At 34.5% G+C, this 23,972-nt stretch overlaps 1 protein-coding gene and 1 long non-coding RNA gene across 8 annotated transcripts in view; one reads left to right on the forward strand and one right to left on the reverse strand.

Annotated features, from left to right (window-relative positions):
* LOC411155 (teneurin-a) overlaps positions 1 to 23,972 on the forward strand; it is a 658,614-nt gene that overhangs the window by 626,692 nt on the left and 7,950 nt on the right. For 4 of the 7 annotated variants that reach the window (XM_006569975.3, XM_006569979.3, XM_006569980.3 and 1 more), the window contains 13 exons: positions 2,223 to 2,342; positions 2,823 to 3,466; positions 4,419 to 4,632; positions 7,299 to 7,563; positions 8,724 to 8,854; positions 9,551 to 9,697; positions 9,992 to 10,199; positions 15,620 to 15,646; positions 20,599 to 20,718; positions 22,101 to 22,285; positions 22,676 to 22,827; positions 22,941 to 23,599; positions 23,736 to 23,971. In XM_006569975.3, coding sequence (XP_006570038.2) covers positions 2,223 to 2,342; positions 2,823 to 3,466; positions 4,419 to 4,632; positions 7,299 to 7,563; positions 8,724 to 8,854; positions 9,551 to 9,697; positions 9,992 to 10,199; positions 15,620 to 15,646; positions 20,599 to 20,718; positions 22,101 to 22,285; positions 22,676 to 22,827; positions 22,941 to 23,599; positions 23,736 to 23,971 — 3,108 coding nt within the window. The remainder of the gene's footprint in view (positions 1 to 2,222; positions 2,343 to 2,822; positions 3,467 to 4,418; positions 4,633 to 7,298; positions 7,564 to 8,723; positions 8,855 to 9,550; positions 9,698 to 9,991; positions 10,200 to 15,619; positions 15,647 to 20,598; positions 20,719 to 22,100; positions 22,286 to 22,675; positions 22,828 to 22,940; positions 23,600 to 23,735; position 23,972) is intronic. The other 3 variants (XM_006569977.3, XM_006569976.3, XM_006569978.3) reach the window with 3 other exon arrangements.
* On the reverse strand, positions 18,133 to 20,592 carry LOC102655200. The gene is made up of 2 exons (XR_411707.3): positions 19,775 to 20,592; positions 18,133 to 19,669 (listed from the first exon to the last, which is right to left on the reverse strand). It is a non-coding gene; the product is annotated as an uncharacterized LOC102655200 (long non-coding RNA).

The following is a 23,972-nucleotide window of genomic DNA, read 5'->3' on the forward strand; positions in this document are numbered from 1 at the left end:
GAGTAATTGTTTTTTATTTTGGTATTTTTTTTTTTTAATTGTTTCAATTGTGATAATTAAAATAAAATAATATCGATCAAATGAAAAAAAAATAATCGTGAAAATAAAATACGTGACCCACAAAACTCGACTTTTAGCTCGATATAAATAGATATATCCGTTAATAACACATCACAATCAAAGATCATCCCGACAAATATACATATCAATCGTCGATGCACTAATGGAACTCGACAATGTCATGCACGTGGGAATTCTATTTGCCGGCCCATGAATCCAGCTCGATGACGTGGAAAAGAAAATATTACTCCGCACATAAATTACTATCTCTGTCAGTATGACAACGACTTCGCATGTGATTGGATGGTTTTCACTACTGCCGACCACGTGATTCCCGTGCGGAGATACTATTGCACATGCAATAAGAGATGTCCAATAAATCAAAGAAATGCAACAAAACACATGAAAAAAAAGCTTAAAAAAAAGAGAGAGAAATAGACGAATATACGGTGAAATATTAATAATCAAAATGTGATTCTCTATTTCTCAAATTATTTTATGATAATGTATGAATTCAGCTGAAAACACAAATTGAGGGCATTGATAAGTCAAGATGTTATTAGACAATGCATTGTACTGAAAGTAATAGAGAAAGATATTAGTCATGATAATTCTTGGTTGGGAATAAAGATTTTATTGTGAGATCTATTATCATTTTAAATTTAATGTTCTTCTTATCTGAAAGATGTAATAAATATCATCTAGAGCATTTTGAATATCTCGTTAATTTTTTATTATAGGAAAAAAATATTATTTAATTGAAAGAAGCAAAAATTATAATAGTTAAAACACTTATATATCTGTACTTTTAACCTCTTTTGTTAAAATTTATTTCCTCTTCAATCTAAAGCTAATGTTTTTGTTCATGTATAAATTGAGTATATATATAAATCATCATGAAAGTGTTCAAGTATTCTGCTTCTATTACAATCCCATTAATATCGAGTACATAAATAATATTGGTTGAAATTATATTTGTAAAGTTGTCATAAATATAGTATATTGGTATTTTAATGATCATTGCAAATTCAAATGACAATCGTTTAACTAGAATTATGATTGAATTTGTTTTTAAGAATTTACTGTATATAAACTATGATGATATATAAAAAATTGCATAATATGAATTTATAGAGAAAATCATAATATGCGCGATACAATCTTTGTAATAAAAATCACATATTCTATACGTTTAGGGCTTTTTTCCATTCGAGTACACATAGTAAATAGAAATATGATTTATAGTTATATTATAATCCTATAAAAGCATTATGCTTTCATACTTTTGCAATCTTATTTTTATAGCAAAGAAAAAAATCACTTTTTTACTCACTAAATGATTAAAGTTTAGGTTATGTTCTCATAAATAATCTTAAGAATAATTTGAATATTGCGTTCAGACTTTTTAATCTATTTGCTTTCGCAATACAAAGATACACTCCACCATTCGCAAAGAACAAACTTTACCTTGTCTACTCATCAATTATCGACTATACGTATTAAATAAACGGAAACAAAGACGCGGTCTTTGTCATTCGGATTGCCATCTTGAAAAGTTACTAAGAGAGGTCGCCTCATGGATATCTAGTGTCCCGTGTAATTCGAAAGCGATTGTTTAAATTTATGAAGCCATTAGGACATCACGGTACATTCGGCCAAAGCCTTGTTCCTGATTCCTCGTGCAATAAAAGAGTCGCGTTACGGCGGTATTTTGTCTGAAGTGGTAGCCACCTACATTAAGAATATAACAAGTTGATTGCGTGCACTTTTGTTGTATAGACCGTAAAATATATACACGTATCTTCTTTGTACACGTGCGCTTGTATTTATAAAGAAAGCTGGCCAACGATGGTACCACAGCTTTCTTATACGCGATATAATATTGCGGTGGTCGAGCAATGTTGAAATTCTTTCAGTGTCATTCTTGATGCCATTCTTTGCAAGATCAAATGGATTTTACAAATGTGGAAACGTTTCTTAAAAACAAACTTTTCATCTTCGTATATTAAATATATGAATATAATTTTTTCAAAAATATTATTCCATAGACATGAAAATGATATAAAGAGGAATCTGTTTATTCCGAAACAGAAATGACTCTCTTTGACATTATTGACATATTCCTGTTTATGGTTAAAGGGCAAACTCTGTTTTCTTTTCAGCAGTGAGCTCGATGCGGCCGATAGACAGCACGAAATGCGTGGTGGTCCAAGACGTGAAGGCTGTCACTCATGAGAACGCGCACGTTCACGACCCGATATCAACGCAAATACCCACCGAAGGTAAATATCAGGCGGTATCAATTTGCATCCACTATACATGATGTAAATACTCCAATGTACGACGTCTCGCGGTAATTGCTTTTGGGAGACGTCTGCCGCGTTCGAATGGCTTCCCCTGTCCTGATATCGGCCGTCTCGTACATAACTATACAATGGCCGCATCGAGAATAATATCGGTTTCGATGTATACCTACATTCGTTGAGTTACATTACTGGTATGCATTTGTCGCGAGACTATGAGCTATTAAATAGCTCAAACGGAGTCAAAATTAACGGAGAATTTAATACAATACGTATAACGTGATATTATTGAAATTGAAGAGAATACCAACAAATACCGTAGATAGAATTTTAAAAATCGAAATAGCTTTTGGCCCATAAAATATTGGAATTTGAAATCAACAATGCTTTCCCTTAGAATTACAAATATACATTTACAAATATAGGAGAAATAATGGAATTTCTCTTCTCTTCGCGCAGAATCGTTACCGACAAGCACTGCGGAGCACTCGAGTGCGTCGGACAGCGCTGGGGACCAACAGAGCGATCCTCAGATTCAGCAATCAGCCCAGCAATGGCCGGCGGTGCTCGAGCTCCAGGCGTACAACGTGGCTCACTCGGCCATGATCCCGCCTTACCATTTCTGGAACACTGAGTTCCGGAACAAGCAGCCTGCCTTCATCCGACTGAATCTTACTCTGCCCTGGGGCGCGAACTTTGCCGTCTACGGGAGGCGAAATGTCGCGCCAAGTGTCACGCAGTATGATTTTGTGGAATTTGTGAAAGGTGGTAGAGTGGATCACAGGTTGAAAAGAGATACCAGTTCGGAGGCGGTCAGTTTCATGAAAACGGCGGCGACAGAGGCTCGATCTGGTGACAGCCGCCCGTACCAACATGTGCTGATCAAGAGAACGATCGTGGAACCGATGATGGTGAACGTTAGCTTGCTTCAGTATCTGGATACTGGACGTTGGTTCCTTTCGGTGTACAACGATGAGTTGCAGCCATACAAGGTCACCCTGGTCGTGACCGAAGCCGAGGGTGTATCGACAACCTGCCCGAACGACTGTTCTGGAAGAGGATCCTGTTATCTTGGAAAATGCGACTGTATCGATGGGTATCAGGTGCGTAGGTATTCTCGGGTTTCTTGGAAGGCTTAAGTTTGCAAGATTGAGACGTTGAGGAGTTTTGAAGATCGATTTTAATTAAGAATATAGGAATATATTGATACATTAAAATATTAATTCTAGATTTGATTTTTTCTGTTTTTTTTTACGAAATTTTAAACAGTGTAGTCCATACATTTGATACATTTCTGTACAATATTCGATCGTGCAAAATTTATGTTGAGCCGTTCATCTATACGATATATATACTTCCCTTGTTAGTCCTCGACTGATGAAGTGAAATACCCGTTACGTAACGGGTAAGGTAAGGTCATTTTAATCAGGATCAAGTGGATAGCTAAAATATATACGCTTCAACTAGATAAACATATGGCCATATTCACATTAATATTACGTTAATTGATTACGAAACTCTAAGATTAATATAATAAATTGTTATTGCGATTATAATATATATAATATATAATGCTTTAAAAGAATAAATGTGAAATTCATTCAACTTATTAATTATCTTAGTAAGCAACAATAAAAGATTTTAATATTATTTTAAATTACATGTTTCTATCGTTCTGAAGATAAATTCATAAGCGTTTAGTTGTAAAAATCGAAAGATGCAACTTAACCTCAAAAATAATTTAAGAACGCCATATTGTAATATCAACTGACAATAATTTTGAAGAATAACATTCCAGAACCAGAATCTCTAAAATCCGGTGCCACAAATCTTACACACACAATTGTATTATTGAATCTGAAACGATTCAATTCCGTCCATCAATACTATTCTCGAGTAACGGTTCTGAAAGAATTACTTGCACATTGATCGAAGCGATTAGATCGCGAAATGGTGTCGCTAACGTCGCTCGTCGATCATATTTATGAAAGAGGAGAGAGAGAAAGAGAGAGAGGGAGAATAAAAGATAATAGAGGAACCGATAAAAATTTTCAGGGAGCCGATTGCAGTAAAAGCGTGTGCCCGGTACTGTGCTCGTCTCACGGACAATATGGTGGCGGTATGTGCCATTGCGAAGACGGCTGGAAAGGTGCCGAATGTGATATACCATTAGGAGACTGCCAAGTTCCTGATTGCAATCAACACGGACAGTGCGTTAGAGGGTCTTGTGTATGTAATCCTGGATGGAAAGGTGGTTTCTGCGACGAACGTAAGTTAAAAATATGTCTAATTATTACACAATGTAGATACATTTAACAAGTTTATCGTGCGAATCGAGTTATTATTTTCATGTAATATGTAGATATAAAAATATGAATTCGGATAGTGTAGTGGTCACATTTAAAGTGATTATATCATAGAAAGAGGTTAAATGCGAGATAACAAAAGAAAAAAAATATTCTAATTTCATAATGGAATTGCTCAATAAAAATGCTAACGACTCTAGCTGCGTAGAAGAGGGTAAAGATAAACGAAATAAGGAGAACGGGGAAGTTTAGTTAGGCGAATGATCCAAGTCTGCGTTTGACGTCTAGTAACGACCCCTTAAGACCAATTGTTTAACCGGCTTCTCGCTTACCCTTGGGTTAAGAACGTTCCTAGTGATAAAACCGTCCAGAACGAAAATTACTTTGCTAAAACATAAATTATCCAGGATATATGCATGATTTGTGATTAAAAAGATTAGATTTTATATCGTGAATCTTTATAATTATTTTATATCTTATATAGTTTATTGATTTTTCTTGTCTATAATAATTGGAAGAGTTAGGTAATCGTATTCGATAATTCGTATTCATTTTCTGTTACTTTTTATTTCTCAAGAGGATAAGAACAATTTAAAAAAAGTAGATTTTTACTTATTCTCGTGACACGTACGTAGAAATAATAAAGGAAAAGAGAAGGAACGGAAAGGGAGCAGAGAAAAAAATGAATATCGCGGGACACGGAATTTAAATGTGCCTTTAAAACGTCTCAGATAGATCCAACTTTTGAGTTCATTAAGGACAACATTGTACTTAAAGTGTGTGCGCGCATGCGCAATGTGTCACGCCATATTTTACCATTAAAAATGAGCAGTGGAAACGCGTACAGCTCGCGGATGAACGTTTACCTCCTAACGTCTATTTCTGCGTCGGATGTTGTTTCTTCATATTTGTCACGCCGCCATTAATTTCACCATAATTCAACCGTACGTCCTGCCCTTTACTATACCAGACAGATTCAAGGTATTAGTAATGCACGTTCCCTCGTACGCCAGCCGAGCGTATACCGCACGTCTCTGTGTATAACCTATAATTAATGCACGTTCCCTCGTTGAATTTACATATGGGTCAACCATCGCTGCAATTCAAGTGGACGATTAGTTTCATACTATTTAATGGTTGTTTTAATCCTTTCGAAGAGCGTCTTGGCATTATTTTTGATTTAGTATCATCGCACTTTGGAAGGATCGATATGAAAGTGTTTTTTCTTTTTTTTTTTCGCGTGCGATAGTTACAATTGGAATCAAAAATTATAATAACAGTTATAATTAATGTAATTATGATTACGTTTAACGATTTATAAATTGCACGTGTCTTAAAATCTTTTCTACTCGTCCCATGATTCTACGTTTAAAAAGAAGAAATAAAATTTGAGTTAAACGTCTCACAAGTGTTCTTTGCCAGACCTATTCCGCAGAAACATGGACGGAAAAATGACGTTGTTGAAACGAATGGGGAAATTATTCGCGGGAAAAGGGACGCTTTGTCTCTGACATTCTCACGATTTCGTCGTAACGCCTCTTTCCCTATCATTCTTCGACAAACGATGGGGGGATATTCGTTTCGCATTAAAGTCTACCATTGATATCGCGGTCCGAGGATGCATTTGTTTGACGATTAGGTGGCTAGAAATTCGAATCTAATTTGTCACTTGAAAACGTAACGTGATATTTAAGCGAATTATATTTACAACTGTGAATATTTCGTTCATAAATCGTACATTTATATGAACTTTTTCACTTTATACTTCATACGAGTTGTCAAATATTGTCAAAAGATGGCTGGTATAACAGGTCCCGGTGGTGTATAAGGTGAATGGTAACGTACGACACATTGCCGGGACGCTTTGGAATTAAGTTTCATAATTTCCCCGGGGCAGCTGGAATCCACGGGAATAATGCAATTGTTCCGATGCCATAATTTAAAAAGTTAGCTCATTCGTCGGTGCCCAGGGCACAATCGCCGATGCCCATCCCCTTTAGCGGCTTTCTCTCAAAAGACGCTCCAAAACAAAGCTAAGTGTAGACTATTTGTACTACTTTCCTGAAATTGAGCACAATAGTCTAGGCTAGATTAAACATTTGATATATTTGGATAATTCGTATAACTGAGAAAAAGAAATATATTTTCGAAGTTTGTCAATAATGACGATGAATAGTTCTTGTGAATAATATTAAATTATTAGGTTATGTTAGATTATCCTGAAATTGAGCACAATAATTTAGATTAAATATTTTATATATTTAGATAATTCATATAACTGAAAAAAAGAAATATATTTTCGAAGTTTGACAATAATAATGACGATGAGTGCTTGTCGATAATATTAGGTTATGTTAAATTATTCTGAAATTAAGCACAATAAACTGAAAAAAAGGAATATATTTTTGAAATTTGTCAATAATAATGACAATGACTAGTGCTTGTTGATAATATTAGGTTAGATTAGGCTAGGCTAGGTTAGATTATGTTAGGTTAGGTTAGATTAAGAAGTCTAGATTTTTATGGAACAATAACGATTAATCTTGCCAACATATTTTTTTTTTTTATAAACAACACACTGCAAAAAGCAAACAACAAACAACAAACGATAATTAACGATAAATTGCAGCTGATTGTCCTGATCCGAACTGCAGTGGCCACGGCGCATGCGTTGCCGGTAAATGCTATTGCAAAGCAGGCTGGCAGGGTGAAAGGTGCAACCAGGTCGATCAGCAGGTGTACCAATGCCTACCCCGTTGCTCTGACCACGGCACGTACGATCTCGAATCCGGAAGCTGCGTCTGCGAGGGACACTGGACCGGTGTCGATTGTTCACAACCAAGCTGTGGCCTCGATTGCGGGCCACACGGTACCTGCGAACAGGGTCTTTGCAAGTTAGTACGCGTTCTGCATTGCATTCACTGTCGCATGCGGCGTGCTATCGTCCTTCGCGAATTTAAATTTAATTATCCGGACGCGTACGTATTCAGTAGGAAAAGTGACGCGTGTAGTCCTTCCTCTTAACCTCGTTTCTCAATCTGCTATATTAGAGAGAGAGATATTTCTTGAATTGAAAATAAATTGTATCTAAATTATACACAGAGTTTAATCAAGATAATATTTTAACAAAAAAAAAAAAAGAAAATTGAAAAACATCTTAACTCTATAAGTTATTAAGTATTAAAAAAAGGGCATAATATTAAATTACGAGTTAAATTGAAATTAAGTTGAGAATAAATAAGAGACGTTGCGTAAGAAGGGATAAAATAAAAAGAGGGGTAAAATTCGAAAGTGGCGGAATCGTAAGCAGGGGAGGGGAGGGGTGGCGCTTGGAGTGCAGGGGCTAAAAATGAGTAAATTGCCGGCGAGATCGGAGGCACGAAAAGTCGGAGGCTAAGGAGGTGAAAAATTGCGAGAAAAAGGCTCTGTCTTAGGGGTGGCCGCCAACTTATCACTACTCGGGGAGGACCGTCCTCCCTTCCCACCTTCCCTTCCCTTTGTCAGAATCAAGGACGCGAAAGAGGATCTCTTTTCTCATATTCTAAAGCTGGCGCCTCTCTCCCCTCCCCTCCGCACCCCCAGAAGGAGCGTCTGCAAGCGCAAAAAGTTCCCACCGCGGATGACGAGTTCGGAACTTGGCGGAACCCGTGTCCTTTCCCCTTCTTCCTTCTCAAGGATTCCACGCGGAGGGAATCAATTTTGCATTTGGGAGATAAAGCTGAGTGCATCCCTCCCAATAGGGATTGTCCACGACACTTTCGGAATATTATCTTGAATCGCGCGTTGCAATCTCTTGAAACTGGATTCTGATTTCTTGAGGGAGTGGAAAGGAAAGGACGTATATATAAAACGTCGTTGAAAGAATCTGGAAACGCGATCTTGAGACGATATCTTCAAATCTTAAAAAAGATCTCTAAGATTGAAGATTTAATCTTAAGATTAATCGAAGTTTAACGAGGATTTATTTTCGAAATGTTTGATTAAAATTTTATTGTAATTATTACGGGAGAATTGGAATTAGATTTTCAATGGTTGAGGAAAATATGGGTTTTAGGTGCAACGATGATTGGACCGGCACGAAATGTGATCAGAAACCGTGCGATCCACGATGCGCGGAACATGGCCAGTGCAAGAATGGAACTTGCGTGTGCAGTCAAGGATGGAACGGACGACATTGCACGCTGCGTAAGTAAATTAATATTAATGATATCCATAATGGACATCTAAATTTATCATTATGATTACTTGATCCTATAAATTATGGAGTCTTCTTAAAATTAAAGCTTTAAATAATCGTTGTTTTATTAATTTTATTATGTCTGAAATATAAATTAAATATAATTGTAATGAGACTAAAATAAGTAGAAGGATTCAACACTATTTCAGGCAAAGAAATACGAGACTATAATCAGCCAAAAATTAATCAATTATTTAAAATTTAAACATTTACTCTTATTCGTATATTCTACAAATATATTTTTATTTTTGTGTCTTATTTAAAAAAAAAAAAAAAACATGTGCATCTAAAAAGATATAACCTATATTATAATATAACTATATAACTATGTAATATAAAACTATATTATATATAACCTATATTAAAATATCAAAACTAAAATAGTTTTAAAATTTTGATTAAAATATTTTCAAGTTTCATTTAAGTTTGAGCTCAAAGTATTTATTACAAATCGATGATGGTATTTTAATCGAGAATCGTTTCAATAGAAATGTAATTTTTTCCGAATCGATAGATATATATATATATGTATACATTCTATCACGAAATCACGTGTATCGTTTATTTCTCGAATAGGTAGTATCGGTTTTCAATTAACTTCGATCGTTGCCCCGATATCTTCAATTAAAACATTCTCTTGACAGCTGGATGCGAGAACGGATGCAGCCGGCACGGACTGTGCACTCTGCAAGATGGCGAATATAGTTGCGAGTGTTCAACCGGTTGGGCAGGCAGGGATTGTAGCATACGATTGGAAATGGAATGTAATGACTTTATTGATAATGATCAGGGTGAGTAAAATATATTGAAAATCAAAAGGAACGAAAGGAATATATTATTATTGCATCAAGTATTTAATTTTTATATCAATATTTTTCCTATTTGTATACAAAATTTATAAAAAATTCCATTAAATTTTTAAAAAATTTCAGCAAAGTTAAGTTAAATTCTCTTCTTTTCAATTTCAAAGGAGGTTTATATAGAAAATTGAATTTATCAAAAATTAACGTCAAAACGAAGTTTATAATTTTTATAATTGCGTTTCATTCAGTGAACAAATTGATCAAAAAAGCACTGTTTCTCAGATGGCATGATGGACTGTTCTGACAGCGAGTGTTGCTCGCACGCAGCTTGCGCAGAGCATATCATGTGCCTTACTAGTAATAATCCTGTGGACGTCCTTCTGCGTAAACAACCGCCCAGCGTGACTGCGTCCTTTTACCAGCGCGTGAAATTCCTCGTTGAGGAGAACAGCGTACAAAGCTACGCTCATATGAACGAGTACACCGAAAGGTAAGATCGATCAATTCTTCTCATACGGTTTTCACATTCAAATCAAATCATTATAATATTTATAGATGAACGCTTAGTTGTATATATACTTTATTTTTACGATGTCTAACAGGATAATTGCGTTTAGGCGTGCGAGCGAGCGAGTCGTTGCTCTATCGGTAAATTGAAATTTTTCTTCATTATCTTCGAGAAAAATCTATTTTATCAACCGATTGAATGGAAAGATTACTAATTATATTGGTTATGAAAGAGAAGACTTGAATGTATCACAGATTCTGGAAATTAAGAAAAGATTTTATTCGAGGGAAAGGAATCTTCAAGGTTTCGTTTCGATAAAAAAATTATATGTAATTAGACTTATTATAGAAAAGATTTATCTTTGTAATTATTGGAAAAATTAATTTCTTTAGCATTGAGATCTTAAAAAAAAGAATTACTATTTTTACACAATTTTTGAATTAAAGCTAAAATTGAATCTGAATTGAATCGCCACTGTTAAAATTTTATAATTTTCAAAATTTGTTAAATTTGAACAAATATTCGAAAAATATTAATTTTTAATCGCAACAACGACTGGCTCGTTCGATGATCATCGATACACGTTATCGTTGATTTAACGAAAAGATAAAAATAGAAGGAAAAAAGGAAAAACATATAGAAAGAGAAACATATAGCATAGCTGCGTGACATAGTTTCTGGCCTTTCACAATTTTCGAATGCGTTTTACATATTACGCGGCTGTTACTTTCCTCGTTTTTATCATCCACGAGAACTGCGCAAATCATTGATTTCATTCAAAAAGGGATATTTTTTTTTTTTTGTTTGTTTGTCCGTATGGCACGTACGTGATGTGTTTCACATAAAATAGCTCGAGAAATATATGTATACACACATGTGCAGTGTGTGTTACATACATATAGAAAAAAAAACAAAATGTGAGAGAAGCACATCGCATCATTCGAGAAACGTGTTTGAACACACACGGACGATGATTCCGCTCAAGAGTTTTATTTACATGGTCCATTTTTTCGAAGCTTCACGATGGGGATATCGTTGAAAAATTCTTCGTAACACAATTTTTACAGATATCGATCTATCTTTTATCGATCAAATTATTAAATCGTTTACATTATTCAGATTCGTTAAATATTTCACGAATTATTATACGATTAAATAATTAAAAAATAATATCTTGATTGTTGAATTTGTTTGTATTTCCAGTTTGAAATATTTGTTATTAATCATTGTTCTATTTTTTTTTTTTTTTTAATAAATATTACATCGTAAAAAATATTATAAAATAGAAAAAAAATATGTGATTTAAAAGAATTCTTTTCTTAAATTTTGATTTTCCTTTCATTCAAACAAACGTTTTCCCCATCGTGAGCGATTTTTCAGTGACGAAGAAAGTGTTGGAAAAAAAAAGAAAGAAAGAAAGAAAGAAAGAAAAAGAAAAGATTCAATTTGATTCACTTGTATAGCCATGCCAAACAATCGGGTGTATCCGTGACAGCTGAATTATCAAGAGAGCCCCCGGTGGGTGACAACCCTGCCAACCCTCTGACCATCCTATTCCTCGTGTTTCACCCCCTCCCTCCCCCGAATACCGAATGCGTCAATGATCATCTCGGAAACATTGTCGATCAAAGGTGCTTTCCTCGCGTGCAACATCTGATATTAATTAACTTGCAATTCCGTATCACGCGATAGATCTTGTCCCGTGTTGTGAATTTGCAAAAGTTTCTTCGCAAATAATCGCACTTTGGAAATCTTCTGTTTCGGAGAATCGAGGTCGATGACGTCTTTTTTTCGAATATTATAATATTTTTAACAAAGCATTGAACGAAATATTAAGTGAGATATATACTTGTTCATTAAAGAGACTTAAGAAATTTTATTATTAATAAATTTATTAAGTAACATTAATTATGCGAAAGAATTTTAATCAAGCGTTATTTCAATCGCTACGTTTGATAAAAATTGCTTAAATTTCACATAATCGATTAATATTATATTATTCCGATTAATTTACTTGTCCAAAAGAATGTGCAACATAACCTCTAAAGTGGGAAAATTATTTTGATTACGAGCAATATATTCGTTCAATTTTATCTTAGGATACGTACAGAATTAAACAATGGCAATACGTTACGTTGGTAACTCGCTAAGTGAATAAAAGCATAGACCGAGAAAGTCTAGTCTGGCGCGTTCACGGTCAGCATCCTTTGTTCAACACTGATGAAGATTTGCTCGGGACGCGTGCTGGCCGACGCATTGGCGCGGCAGCGAGCGCATTTCGGGGGATTCGTGTATTTTGTCTAGTGTTTATCCTCTGTGTGTACCCTTGCCACCACCAAATCACCATTCACCCTACAGCCGAAGATCGAAAGAGGCTCCGTTTTACGTACAGACTATTGTGAAGTACAAACCAAAAAAAAAAAAAAAAAGAAAAAAAAAAGGAAAAAAAAAAAGAAAAAAATGTGTCGAAATTAAAGATTCAGAAACGAGAAAGAAAATAAAACGGGAAAAAAAAGAAGATGAAAGGAATGAAAAAATGAAAGAGATCGGAAAAAAAAAAGTCTGCACACGGAGAAAATATCCTAGAGACTCGATTTTCGGTATTCTCGATCGGTTGCTGTGGATTAAGTTTCCCGCGTGAAGCTTTTTTTCTTTTTTACATGTACAGCTTTCAGGCATCGCGTTGTTATTTGAACAGAACAAGAACTGTTTTACCATAGAACGGTAACGCGATAAGCAGACCGTGTCGTTTTCCAAATTTCTCTTGTGACTTACCAGCTATTTCGGCCATTTTTTTAAGCAGTTCACCGACATTGGGAAATTCATAGATAAAGCGCAAGGGGACGCTCGAGTCGCGGTACTCGTCTAAGCTAAACATTACGACATAACCTAACTTGTACAATTAATTCGGTTATTATTAATTCGTTCGGATTCGTTAACGATTCGAAACGAAATTCCACGGAGAAACGACGAATTCCGAGAGTCGATCGTCCCCGAGTAAAATTATTTCTAGAAATGGTAGACACAAGTTTGAAATCTGTCGCGGTTCGGTCGCTTTTCCCGTGCGTCCATTCACTTCAATCTCTACGTTTTGAATCGAACGTTATTCGTACGATACAGTTTCACTGTGTGTCTGAGAAAGAGATCTACGGAGAGCAGAAACAACAATTTTTTTATTTTGATCTTGTGGTGTATGCACTATTTTTGTCGACATTAATCGTTGGCTTTTTCCAAGCATGTTCCAAGCTGCCATCTTGAAACACCTTTTTCACTTCGATCCAAATGGATAAAGAAAAAAAAAAAAATATTTGAATTTTATTCAACAACTTTATTTGCGATTCTGATATGGGCACGTTTTATCGGTTGAGGGAATAGCATAAAAGCTTGTACGATCTGCTTTGAAATACGAATTGAAATGGAAACTTGTTTTTGATATAAAAGTTTAAAAAGAAAAAGAACGTATTGAATTAATATGTAAATTACGGTTGAAAATAATTCTCTGTAAATAAAGCAAGTCAACTTTATACATAACGTTGTAATTTTTTTTTTTTTTTTTGGGAGAGAGAAAAAACATAATTAGATAGTGTTTTGTTAGAACAAATTATACAAATACAAATTGAATTATTATTATTGAATTATTATTGTATGTATTTATTACTTTTTTAATTAAATTATAGATGAAGAGAAAAATTTAACTTTGACAAGATGTCAGGAAAAGTGGTTTATAATATAATTCTAGAAATTAAGATTAAAAGCGAGCTCTTTAGCTCTTATTTCAATGAAAGCATAGAAAAATTGGTAAAAGAGGAGGAAATTCATATAACAAAAGCTTTATATTTCTTGGAATCAACAATATTTAATTATATTTTATTTTTTAATTAATTTATGAAAAAAATAATTTCAGTTCAAAATTTCAATTATTTTTTAAACAAATCATCGTATAAACTTATTTTGCCTTTTTTATAATAATAAATGATTTTTAATATCTAACACAAAATATGAAATAATTATAAATTATTTACTTTTCAATATTTACATTTAATAAATTTATATAAAAAACAAGTAACTTCGATGTATATCATATCTTTAAAGCAAATTCATTTCTCATCGTTGACTAATATTTACACAGAATTAATTATAATAACAGTGCTTACACTTTTCGTTCTAAAATCGAAATTCACTTATCCAAAAATCAATTTACGATTGGCACGATCTAAAATTAATGTGAAATTAATTCGATCACTCGCGATACAATACACAAATTATTCGAGGAATGGAATAAGGCGCGTTCTCAATGGGAACGAGAATGAGAAAACGCCTAGACTCTTCCTGCCCCCTTCGCTCTCTTCTTTGAAATAGAATCTCGAGCGGACAACAGGCAGCGTACAAGTATCCCTGTGAATCAGAAATTCAGGCTGGCATCAGGATTGCTCGGACAGAGCGTAATCAATATTCGAAGATCGTCTGCCAACGTGGCAGTCCAGGCTCTGATGGAATTTCTCCTCATTGTCAGTTCCAAGCTTGGCTTCGACGGGCAACGCGATAAGAGGATCCTTCCGTTACTCTCGACTCACTCGATACGAGACGAATCTCGAATCGACGTTGAGTCGACAATGTTGGATTCCAAACGAAACGACTCGACGCCCGTGTCTCGTTAACACGTGTGCATTATCGGTTGCATCGATTATGCGAGAAGATATTCGAGCTCTCCATCTCTTTCTCTTTTTATTCTATACATTACAAATACATATATATATTTATTTATTTACATATTATTTATATTATACGTACATATTTATAATATAAATAATATAAAAAATATATATTTATATATATACATATATAATCGTATATATACAAATGTGTGTTGCGTAGTTTCCAACTTGTGTCTGTCATGTATTACCACTCTATGTTGAATGAGTCTGCGAGTGACTGTATTCATGTTGCGTGACTGACGAAAACCGTGTGTGTGATGGGTACGCTTGATTAGTGTGTGTCTACGTCTATTGTTTCTGTAACGGCGTGCGGAACATTGCGATAGAGCATTCGATTTTCGCCGCGGAACCCGCGAGTAAACGCGCGATAAAACGTTAGCCCGAACGTGTAATGGGTGGGGGGAATATGGGCGATGAACTTCTTTCTTCGAAAACCAACGGTCGTAACGTACGGGAAAAAGCAGTATCGAATGATGGGGCGCGGTGATGGCGCGAAAATTTGAATGAGAAACGAAACGCGGGAAAAGGAAAAAAAAAAAAAAAGAAAGAAAAGAAATCGATGAAAATGCGAAAATAAACGATTGCTCGCGCAATGCTGCGTACGCGCGTCCGTTTTTTTGCCCGCAAACGCGGGTTCTGTGACCGTGGTAACGCCCTTTCTTCTCGTTGGTTTTTTCCCACACGTAGTACGTTCTGGAGTTCCTTTACACCGCGGTAAGTTGCAGCTCTCTCGCTAATCGTTCATTAATCCAAAAGAAAAAAAAAAAGTTTTTTTTTTTATGAACTAAAAAAAAAAAAAAAAAAAAATTGAAAAAAAGTACCATCTATTTGCTCGTTTCGCTCGTAACATTCATCTTATATGTTTTTTCGTATGTCCCATTATATGTAATCTATCTATATATTTATACGTATGTTCATACCCTTAGCCTGCGTATCACGTCTCTCTTTTTTCTCTGTTTCCCTTGTTCAGTTATCATTTTTTTGTCTATGTCTTTGTCTCTTTATATATATATATATATCTTCGTTTGATCTTATTCTCGCTCATCCCATATGTATCTCTTTTCTGTTTTATAATCCCTAACCATAATGTTTTCGATTCGGTTATGTTGCCAATTATATTTTGCCAGTGTTTGATCATAACCTCGCTTATTCGACTCATTTCTACATATTCCCGAATCTTATTCTCTCTACCCCGTTTTCAATCGCCTGTCTGTCGTCTTTTTTGTGTTTTCATTTTATCATTTTCCTATTTTTCTCGCTCAATCATTTTTTTTTCTCTCTTTTTTTTTTTATCTGTATTTGTCTATCTTGTCTATCTACCTGCGTATTGTTTGTCATTTTTGACCCGACGGCTGCCGCTTATAGTTCGCGTGAAACAAATATACGATCAGTGATTCAGCATCTTTAATTTTAACATCTTTGTATACGGGAAATATCAATGTTTAATAATAATTTATTAATTGAAATTTACATTAATTTAAATTGAATTTTAATTCTAATTGCATTTGTACTTACCTTTGTAACTAGAAATTATACTAGAATTCTTACTCGATCGATAACAAAATAAATCTACGTTATCTTTGGATAAGAAAAATTTAAGCTTAAAATCAATCGAAATCGCGAATATATGGCTACAGCTAAAGGGTTATTACTCTCTTCACACCTACATTGAAAGTACAATCGTATCGAATTGTCTCTGTATTATCTGTGATATGTCGTCGGATGATCGTTGTCTATAACCCTGCTCTTATCCACCCTCTCTCTCTCTCTCTCTCTCTCTCTCTCTCTCTCTCTCTCTCTCTCTCTCTCTCTTTCTCTCTCTCTCTCTCTCTCTCTCTCAGTTCTGTTCCGTTCCGTTCTTTCTCTGTTGTTCTGTTTATGTATTGTCATCTTGTCCTGTTTAGCGCTGAGTTCTTAGCTATTATTACTACGATTATCCTGATATATAACGTAACCGGTCATAAACCAAGTAATAGTATGTTTGAGAATCGTGTCATTTTTTACGTAACAATATCCTGTCTGGTCTTGTGTTGTTTTTTGTGTTGCCAGGCTTGCACTTTTTTATGTACGTTGTGTATTTCATAAGCCCTTGTCGAATTTGTCTCTAGTGACTTTTTGCCCCCTAGCATCTTATACACGAACGCTGACTTTATTGCGCGCCTCTTGCGTCAAAAAAACATATATATTCTTGCGTTCCATTTTTTTGTTCAATTGTTCCTTTCCGTCGTTTGTCGAATTATCAACCTAATAATATAAAATATATACATCATCATATAACATTTATATTATATTTATGCATAATAGATATTTATAAACAAGCGGTGGAAAAGATCTATCTATCTAATCGTGGTATATAAAATAAAATCAAATGTAAAACGATGACGATGAAAATGAGAATGAGAAAAAAAAAACAAAGTTATAATGTATTGTTCCGAATCGACGGATCGGCAATAATTACGAAATCGGAACCGTTCAATACACAGCTTTATGATACATGATATGATACGAAGGACCTGAACGACCAATCCCTCCCTTGTCCCTTGTCTACGTCTGTTATCACCTGTCTACAATGTGCCAATAACCCCGTTACACCAAAGCCCTGTGTCTGTCTTTAACCGATCCGTGCTATCTAACCCACCGAAAGTTATAATCTCATAACAGAACACGACAGAAACCCTCTTTTGGAGAAAAATCGATTCGTCCTTATCCGTCCGTGGTTCACATGCTAAAGCCAGTAATAATTTCTCATCAAATCAAAAGACTGCAAAAGATTTCTTTTCGATTTAATATTGCTGGATTGATTCGTGAGTTAAATAATTTTTTAGAAAAGAGAAAGAAAATGAAAGAAAAAAAGAGAAAATGAAATCATTTCTGATCAAAAAATTTGTTCATTTATTATTATATTCTTGAACAGGAAACGAACGAGTATCTAAAATAAAATAAATAATAAGTGAAAAAAAGTTTTCAAAATAACGAGAAGATGAAAAAAAGAGAAGGCAGAAAAGAGGAAAGTCGTTTGATACGTTTGAATGTCGCGCGCGCGGGAGGAAAAGAAATATGGCGCGATAAAATATAAAATAAACATCGTATCGCTGACAGAGCAATAAGAATGAAAAAAATCCAAGTAAAGAGAGACAGAATTCGGCATTGCGTCGCTGTATCGCGCTGATCTTTCTGTCGCGAGACCGTCCATATTTATATTTTTTTTTTTTTTTCTTTACTATTTTTCTTTGTTTTCCGTTATTCAGTCTTGCATACGCGCTCGCCACCAGATGTCGGTGTGTTCGAGATTGATCTATATACATATATATATATATATATATATAGATAAAAAAAATATATATATATATCCGTTTCTCTCTTCTTTTCGATTTATTTTTTTCAATTCGATTCGAATTGTTTTACGTTTCCTTTTATATACGATTCACTATGATTTCAGATTCTTTTCTTCTTTGTTTTCTTTTTTTTTTTTTTTTTTTTTCTTTTTTTTACCAGTAGTGACGACTGTGCCTGCCACCTTGCTATGCTCGTACTTGGAGGATCAGCACCCAGGTAATGTTTGATCCCCAAGTCGCCGAAGGAACGAGAACGGTGGCATGGTGCGCGTAGCCGGAATTATACACGGCTTTGATCGCTCTCCATAACGACGACACGATCGTTCGTCCAATGGATATCGTCTGACTTTTTAATTCTCATGGGGGAATATATGGATCCTCCAAGAACGAATCATAACCCCATACGCAATTCCTTAGGGACAAATGAATATATATATATATATATATATATACAAATATCAAATGCATCTATGCAGCTTGTTGTATGTGTTCTACCATACTTTGATATTTGATATTTGCTAAAATGATAAAGGAAAAATATTTTTTTATTACTTAAGAATAATTTGAAATACAGTTTTACAGATAGCATAATCTGAATATTTTGAACTTTGAATCATAACTTTGTTTCCTAATTTATTAGAACTTATTTCTTAATTAGGAAATTGACAAATATAGATATAAATATTTCAGCATCTTTATGCCTTTCCTCCTTATTCTATAAAAAAAATCTTTTCAGATGTTGAAAATTTTATCAGATATATATTCATTTCTTTATTCTTAATATTCCATAGATATAAGCAATATATTTAAAAAATAATTAAACGCTGATGTTATCATATGATACACGATTTATATTTATTATCGAATTTTCATACAATATTCAGGGAATATTTTTTAATATTGTTTCTCGACGGCTATGCTTTATAAATCTTGTTTGTTGCGAGTAAATTGAACATGTCAAATATTAAGTTAGGTTGACACGTGGAACACCGCGAATTTTTGAATTCATTTCAACTTTTAAATTATAATTCATATTGTTCAAATATAATTTGCAAAATAATATGTTTTCTCAATCTTTTATTTAAATTATTATTTTTCAACAAATAACAAGTATATGTGAGAAAATAATTAAGAATCAATATTTTTATATAGAATATCTTTATTTGCAAACATATACAGTCTATTAAGCGGTATCTGATATAACAAGCTGCGTACATATGCTTGATACACAGCATATTTTCTATATATTATATTATTATTATTATCATCATTATCATCATTATTATTGTTATTATCTTACCTACCTACATCAATCTCATTATATTCAGCACTATACACAAATCGCTTAAAATATTCAGCTTCAACATACTCCAACTTTTATATACCGCAGATGATCCAAGCCCTAAAACTTATTACGTATAAATTTTTTCATTGCCTTTATTAAGTATCTATTTATACATGATTATATATGCATGCAGTTCTATTTTCACGAAAATTTACCACCCACCTTTTATTTATTTATTATTATTATTACCTGCCTCAGGACGATCGTGTTCTTTTTTGCTCCCGAATTGATAATCTGCTCGATACTTTACAAAAAAATCAACTACCCACAATCAAGCCAAAAAAATGAACAAAACCTTTAAAAGAATGCAACCATGAATAAATATCACGCAAATTGCAAGAAAGTGAATGTGACTGAAAGAAAATGTTCCGCGTCGTTGCCAATACGATACGCGACAACTAACCTAGTTGTTGATCAAGAAACCGACTATGGCGACATCTGGCCCGGCGCGAACACATGGCGCCACGCATTGTTTCGTTTGTAAAATCAATTTGTATCGCTTCTAGATACGACCAAAACCATTAACTGCCCTTGTGCGAGTCAACGCGGCCGGTAAATGCCGACTCGAATGGAGTTGCGGATTGTATTGGCAGCGATGTGAGAATATTGGATCGCATTGAACCGTTGACCGCGAAAACTGATTTGATGAACAGAAGCGATTGTTCATACTCTTGAACTCTATATCTTACGATATATGAATTATACGATTAAAATTTTACTAAATTCGACAATTTTCTTTTTATTTAATTAATTTTTTATTCATATAATTTTTACCATTATTTGAAAATTTGTCAATATACATTGTCTCTCGATCTTTTTTCTCTTAAATAATTCGAAGTGATACATAATTAAATTTTTTTTATTGTTAATTGTTATATCGATGATGATATGATTTGAAAGGATTTTAGATCAGTATTTCGCGGTTCAACGGATCAACGATACGATCCAATTTCAAAAGACTTCGATATATTTTTGATTTGTAACAGTCGAGTTGCGGTGATGCGAGGCCAAGTTGTAACCGAACAAGGAATTGGAATAGTAGGCATCAGGGTATCCGTGGACAGAGACCCCCGCTTTGGATTCACATTAACTAGAGCTGATGGATGGTGAGTGATTGATTTTATGATTTTATTGTATATCGTTTTGAATATGATACATGAAGAATAAAAGTAAAAACTATAGATGAAATTATCTCGTACGATATACGTGTATCCATTTAAAAAGCGAATTTACATAGACTGAAACCTCTTTTTCTCTTAAAAAAACAAAAATATACAAACACTTATATCAATGATAAACACATAAACATATGGTGTGATATTAGTATTTGTCCTTGATGAATGTGTATGCCAGCTTGGACGCCCTTCGTAATAGGATCAAGGATGCATTGTAATGAAGGTTGTGGGAGATCTGGTAGGGGTGTGGGGAGATGATGAAACACCTATATCAAACAGGTATATAGTAATCCTGGCGAGGATAATCCTGAAACACGGAGCCGGAGGAGTTGGCCCTATAAACCACATCAAAGCTCGAGCTAATGATGTCGAAAGCTTCCTAATTACTCCGTGCAAACCTGCGTGATTAGTCTGACCTATGTCTATCCCTTCTTCCCTCTTTTGTCGGATCACCAGCAAAATTTTACCATAATATACTGCAAACGTGAGAGAGAATATACATATATTGGTATATAAGCTCATGATAACATTTCTATATATATAAAATATATCTGTCTCTATTTTCGTCTCATTTTCATTCTCTCTCTCTCTCTCTCTCTCTCTCTCTCTCGTATTCGTAGTTTCACATAACCCCAAACGAAAGTTTGAGATAGAATTCTCTCATTGTATTCACGGGTTAATGAATATACGGCACCATGATAGATTGACAGTTATTGCGGCCAGATTCCTTGATAAATACGCATTTATCACTGTTTGATTGCGAATACGGCTTATATTGTATCCTGTTCGTGAAACATTTCCACGATTCATGTGTTTGTAACGCGACAAGAAACTTTCAAATCGGATTTCAAACGTGTCCAGGCAAAAGTTTCTGGGGACTGGACCTTACGGCTTAGTTCAATTTGTCGCCTGTTGATGTCGCTACGTGACAAGAACGCACGATAAAATGAAAGAGAGAATTGTGAGGATGCGTAGGGAATTATTTATTGGAATGTTTCCTTGAAATTGAATAATGTGTTTGTATAATTCGAATTTTTGTATCATAAATTTTTTTAAATTTTAATTTAATAGGTGAAATTTTTCAATAGCGATAAAGAATTTATGCAATATATATAATATAATTAAAAATATTAATATCAATTTTTAAACATTTATGAAAAATTTTATATTCAGAATCATAATTTTTTGCAATTGGAATTTTTAAATGATTAAGAGAATCAAATAAATACATATCTTTTATCGATTGATCATAGTTTATTATTACTTAATGTAATATTGAAAACTAATTATAATTTGAAATACATTTTTACCAGGTTCGATGTGTTAGTGAACGGTGGTGGTGCGGTAACGCTTCAGTTTCAACGTAGCCCCTTCAAACCCCTCACGAGGACGGTGTTCGTGCCATGGAATCAAATAGTGGTCCTGCCACCTGTAGTGATGACTCTCAACGAGGAAGACGAATCTCCTAAATCCAACCAACCACCTAGTCCAGCTGTTGGTAAGTACGAATTCTTTATTATTATTATCTTTTTTTAAGTTTTTTTGTCTTTTTTCACATTTTATCGTGTTGCGAAATCAACTAAAATTAAAATAAACAATGGTCCAATATGTTTCACATTTAAAATATTGAATGACTATTTTGTTTTTCATTTTTTATTTCTTTTTATTTTATTTTATTTATTTTTTAATTTCTTTTTTTTATTTTATAATAAAATATATATAAAATAAATAAAATATATGTTAATTGTTTATTGCTTCATCATTGTCTTTCAACATGCAAAGAGGATTCATAAGGGACCCATTGCTGATCGTGTGTGCCGTCTTTGTTCCGTCCTTAAGTGTTTTATGTTTTTAAGTTTCTTATCATTTATGGCATACAATATAATAGGCTTCCCAGGGATATCGATGGGACTATTTAGCGAGCACGGTCCATGCTTGGAGCATGATCATGAATTATTGAGACCAATCATCGTCAGCACTTGGATGCCAGAGAAGGTGGGAGGTCTTCCGGGCAAAAGTTTGGTATTCGCTGAAAGTCAGGTATATATTTTTCTTTTTCACAAAATTTCTATCCATTAATTTTTGATTATTTCGAAACCATTATTTTGAAACTAAATTTCTGAACTTTTCTTTGTTTTTTTTTTTTCTTGCAGATCGTCCAAGAAAGCATTGCCATTCCGGGCTCGAATTTGCATTTGATGTATCAGAGTAGCCAGGCGGCCGGTTATTTATCGACTGTTAGAATGCAATTGACTGGACCGTTCATCCCAAAGTCGCTGACACATGTGCATGTGCACGTTGAAATTGAGGGGTCATTGCACGCGAAGACCTATGAAGCAGACCCAAATTTGACACACACATTTGCTTGGAACAAGAGGAACGTTTACAAACAGAAGGTGTACGGTGTGGCACAAGCAAGGATCTCAATAGGCTATCAACATTCCACTTGTCCAGCGGTGATTTGGGAAACGCAGACAGCCATGTTGCAAGGTTTCGACGTCGATATTTCGGACATTGGAGGCTGGGGATTGGACATTCACCATCACTACAACTTTCACGAAGGAATACTTCAGAAAGGAGATGGTACCACTTTGCATTTTAAGCAGTATCCTCGCACGGTGAAAGTGGTGATGGGCACTGGACTGCAAAGAAGCTTGGTGTGTCAAGATTGCGATGGTTTGGCTAAAGACGTTAGGCTATTAACACCAGTGGCGCTCACTAGTGGTCCAGATGGAAGCATTTATGTTGGTGATTTCAATCTAGTACGCAGGATTACACCTGAAGGGGAAGTATATACTGTTTTGACACTAAGGTGAGTTAGAGGCCATATTGAAATATGGAATATAAAGATAATCTATCTAATTATAAATGTTTTACTTTGTGCGCATGATCGTATATGTACAAATTTAAACTAAGATATCTGAATAATGAGAAACATATATTTTCAGCGCAACTCAAGTGGCTTATGCTTATTACCTCTGTGTTTCCCCTGCGGATGGCCATTTATATATCAGTGATCCTGAAAAACATCAAATATTGAGAGCTTTATCTCTAAAAGATGTCGAACATCCCAGTATCAACATTGAGCCTATAGTTGGAAGTGGAGAAAGATGTATTCCTGGCGACGAAAGTCATTGTGGCGATGAAGGTCCAGCTATTCGAGCCAAATTGGCTCATCCGAAAGG

This window comes from Apis mellifera, linkage group LG6 (genome assembly GCF_003254395.2).
Source record: "Apis mellifera strain DH4 linkage group LG6, Amel_HAv3.1, whole genome shotgun sequence".
Lineage (NCBI taxonomy): Eukaryota > Metazoa > Arthropoda > Insecta > Hymenoptera > Apidae > Apis > Apis mellifera.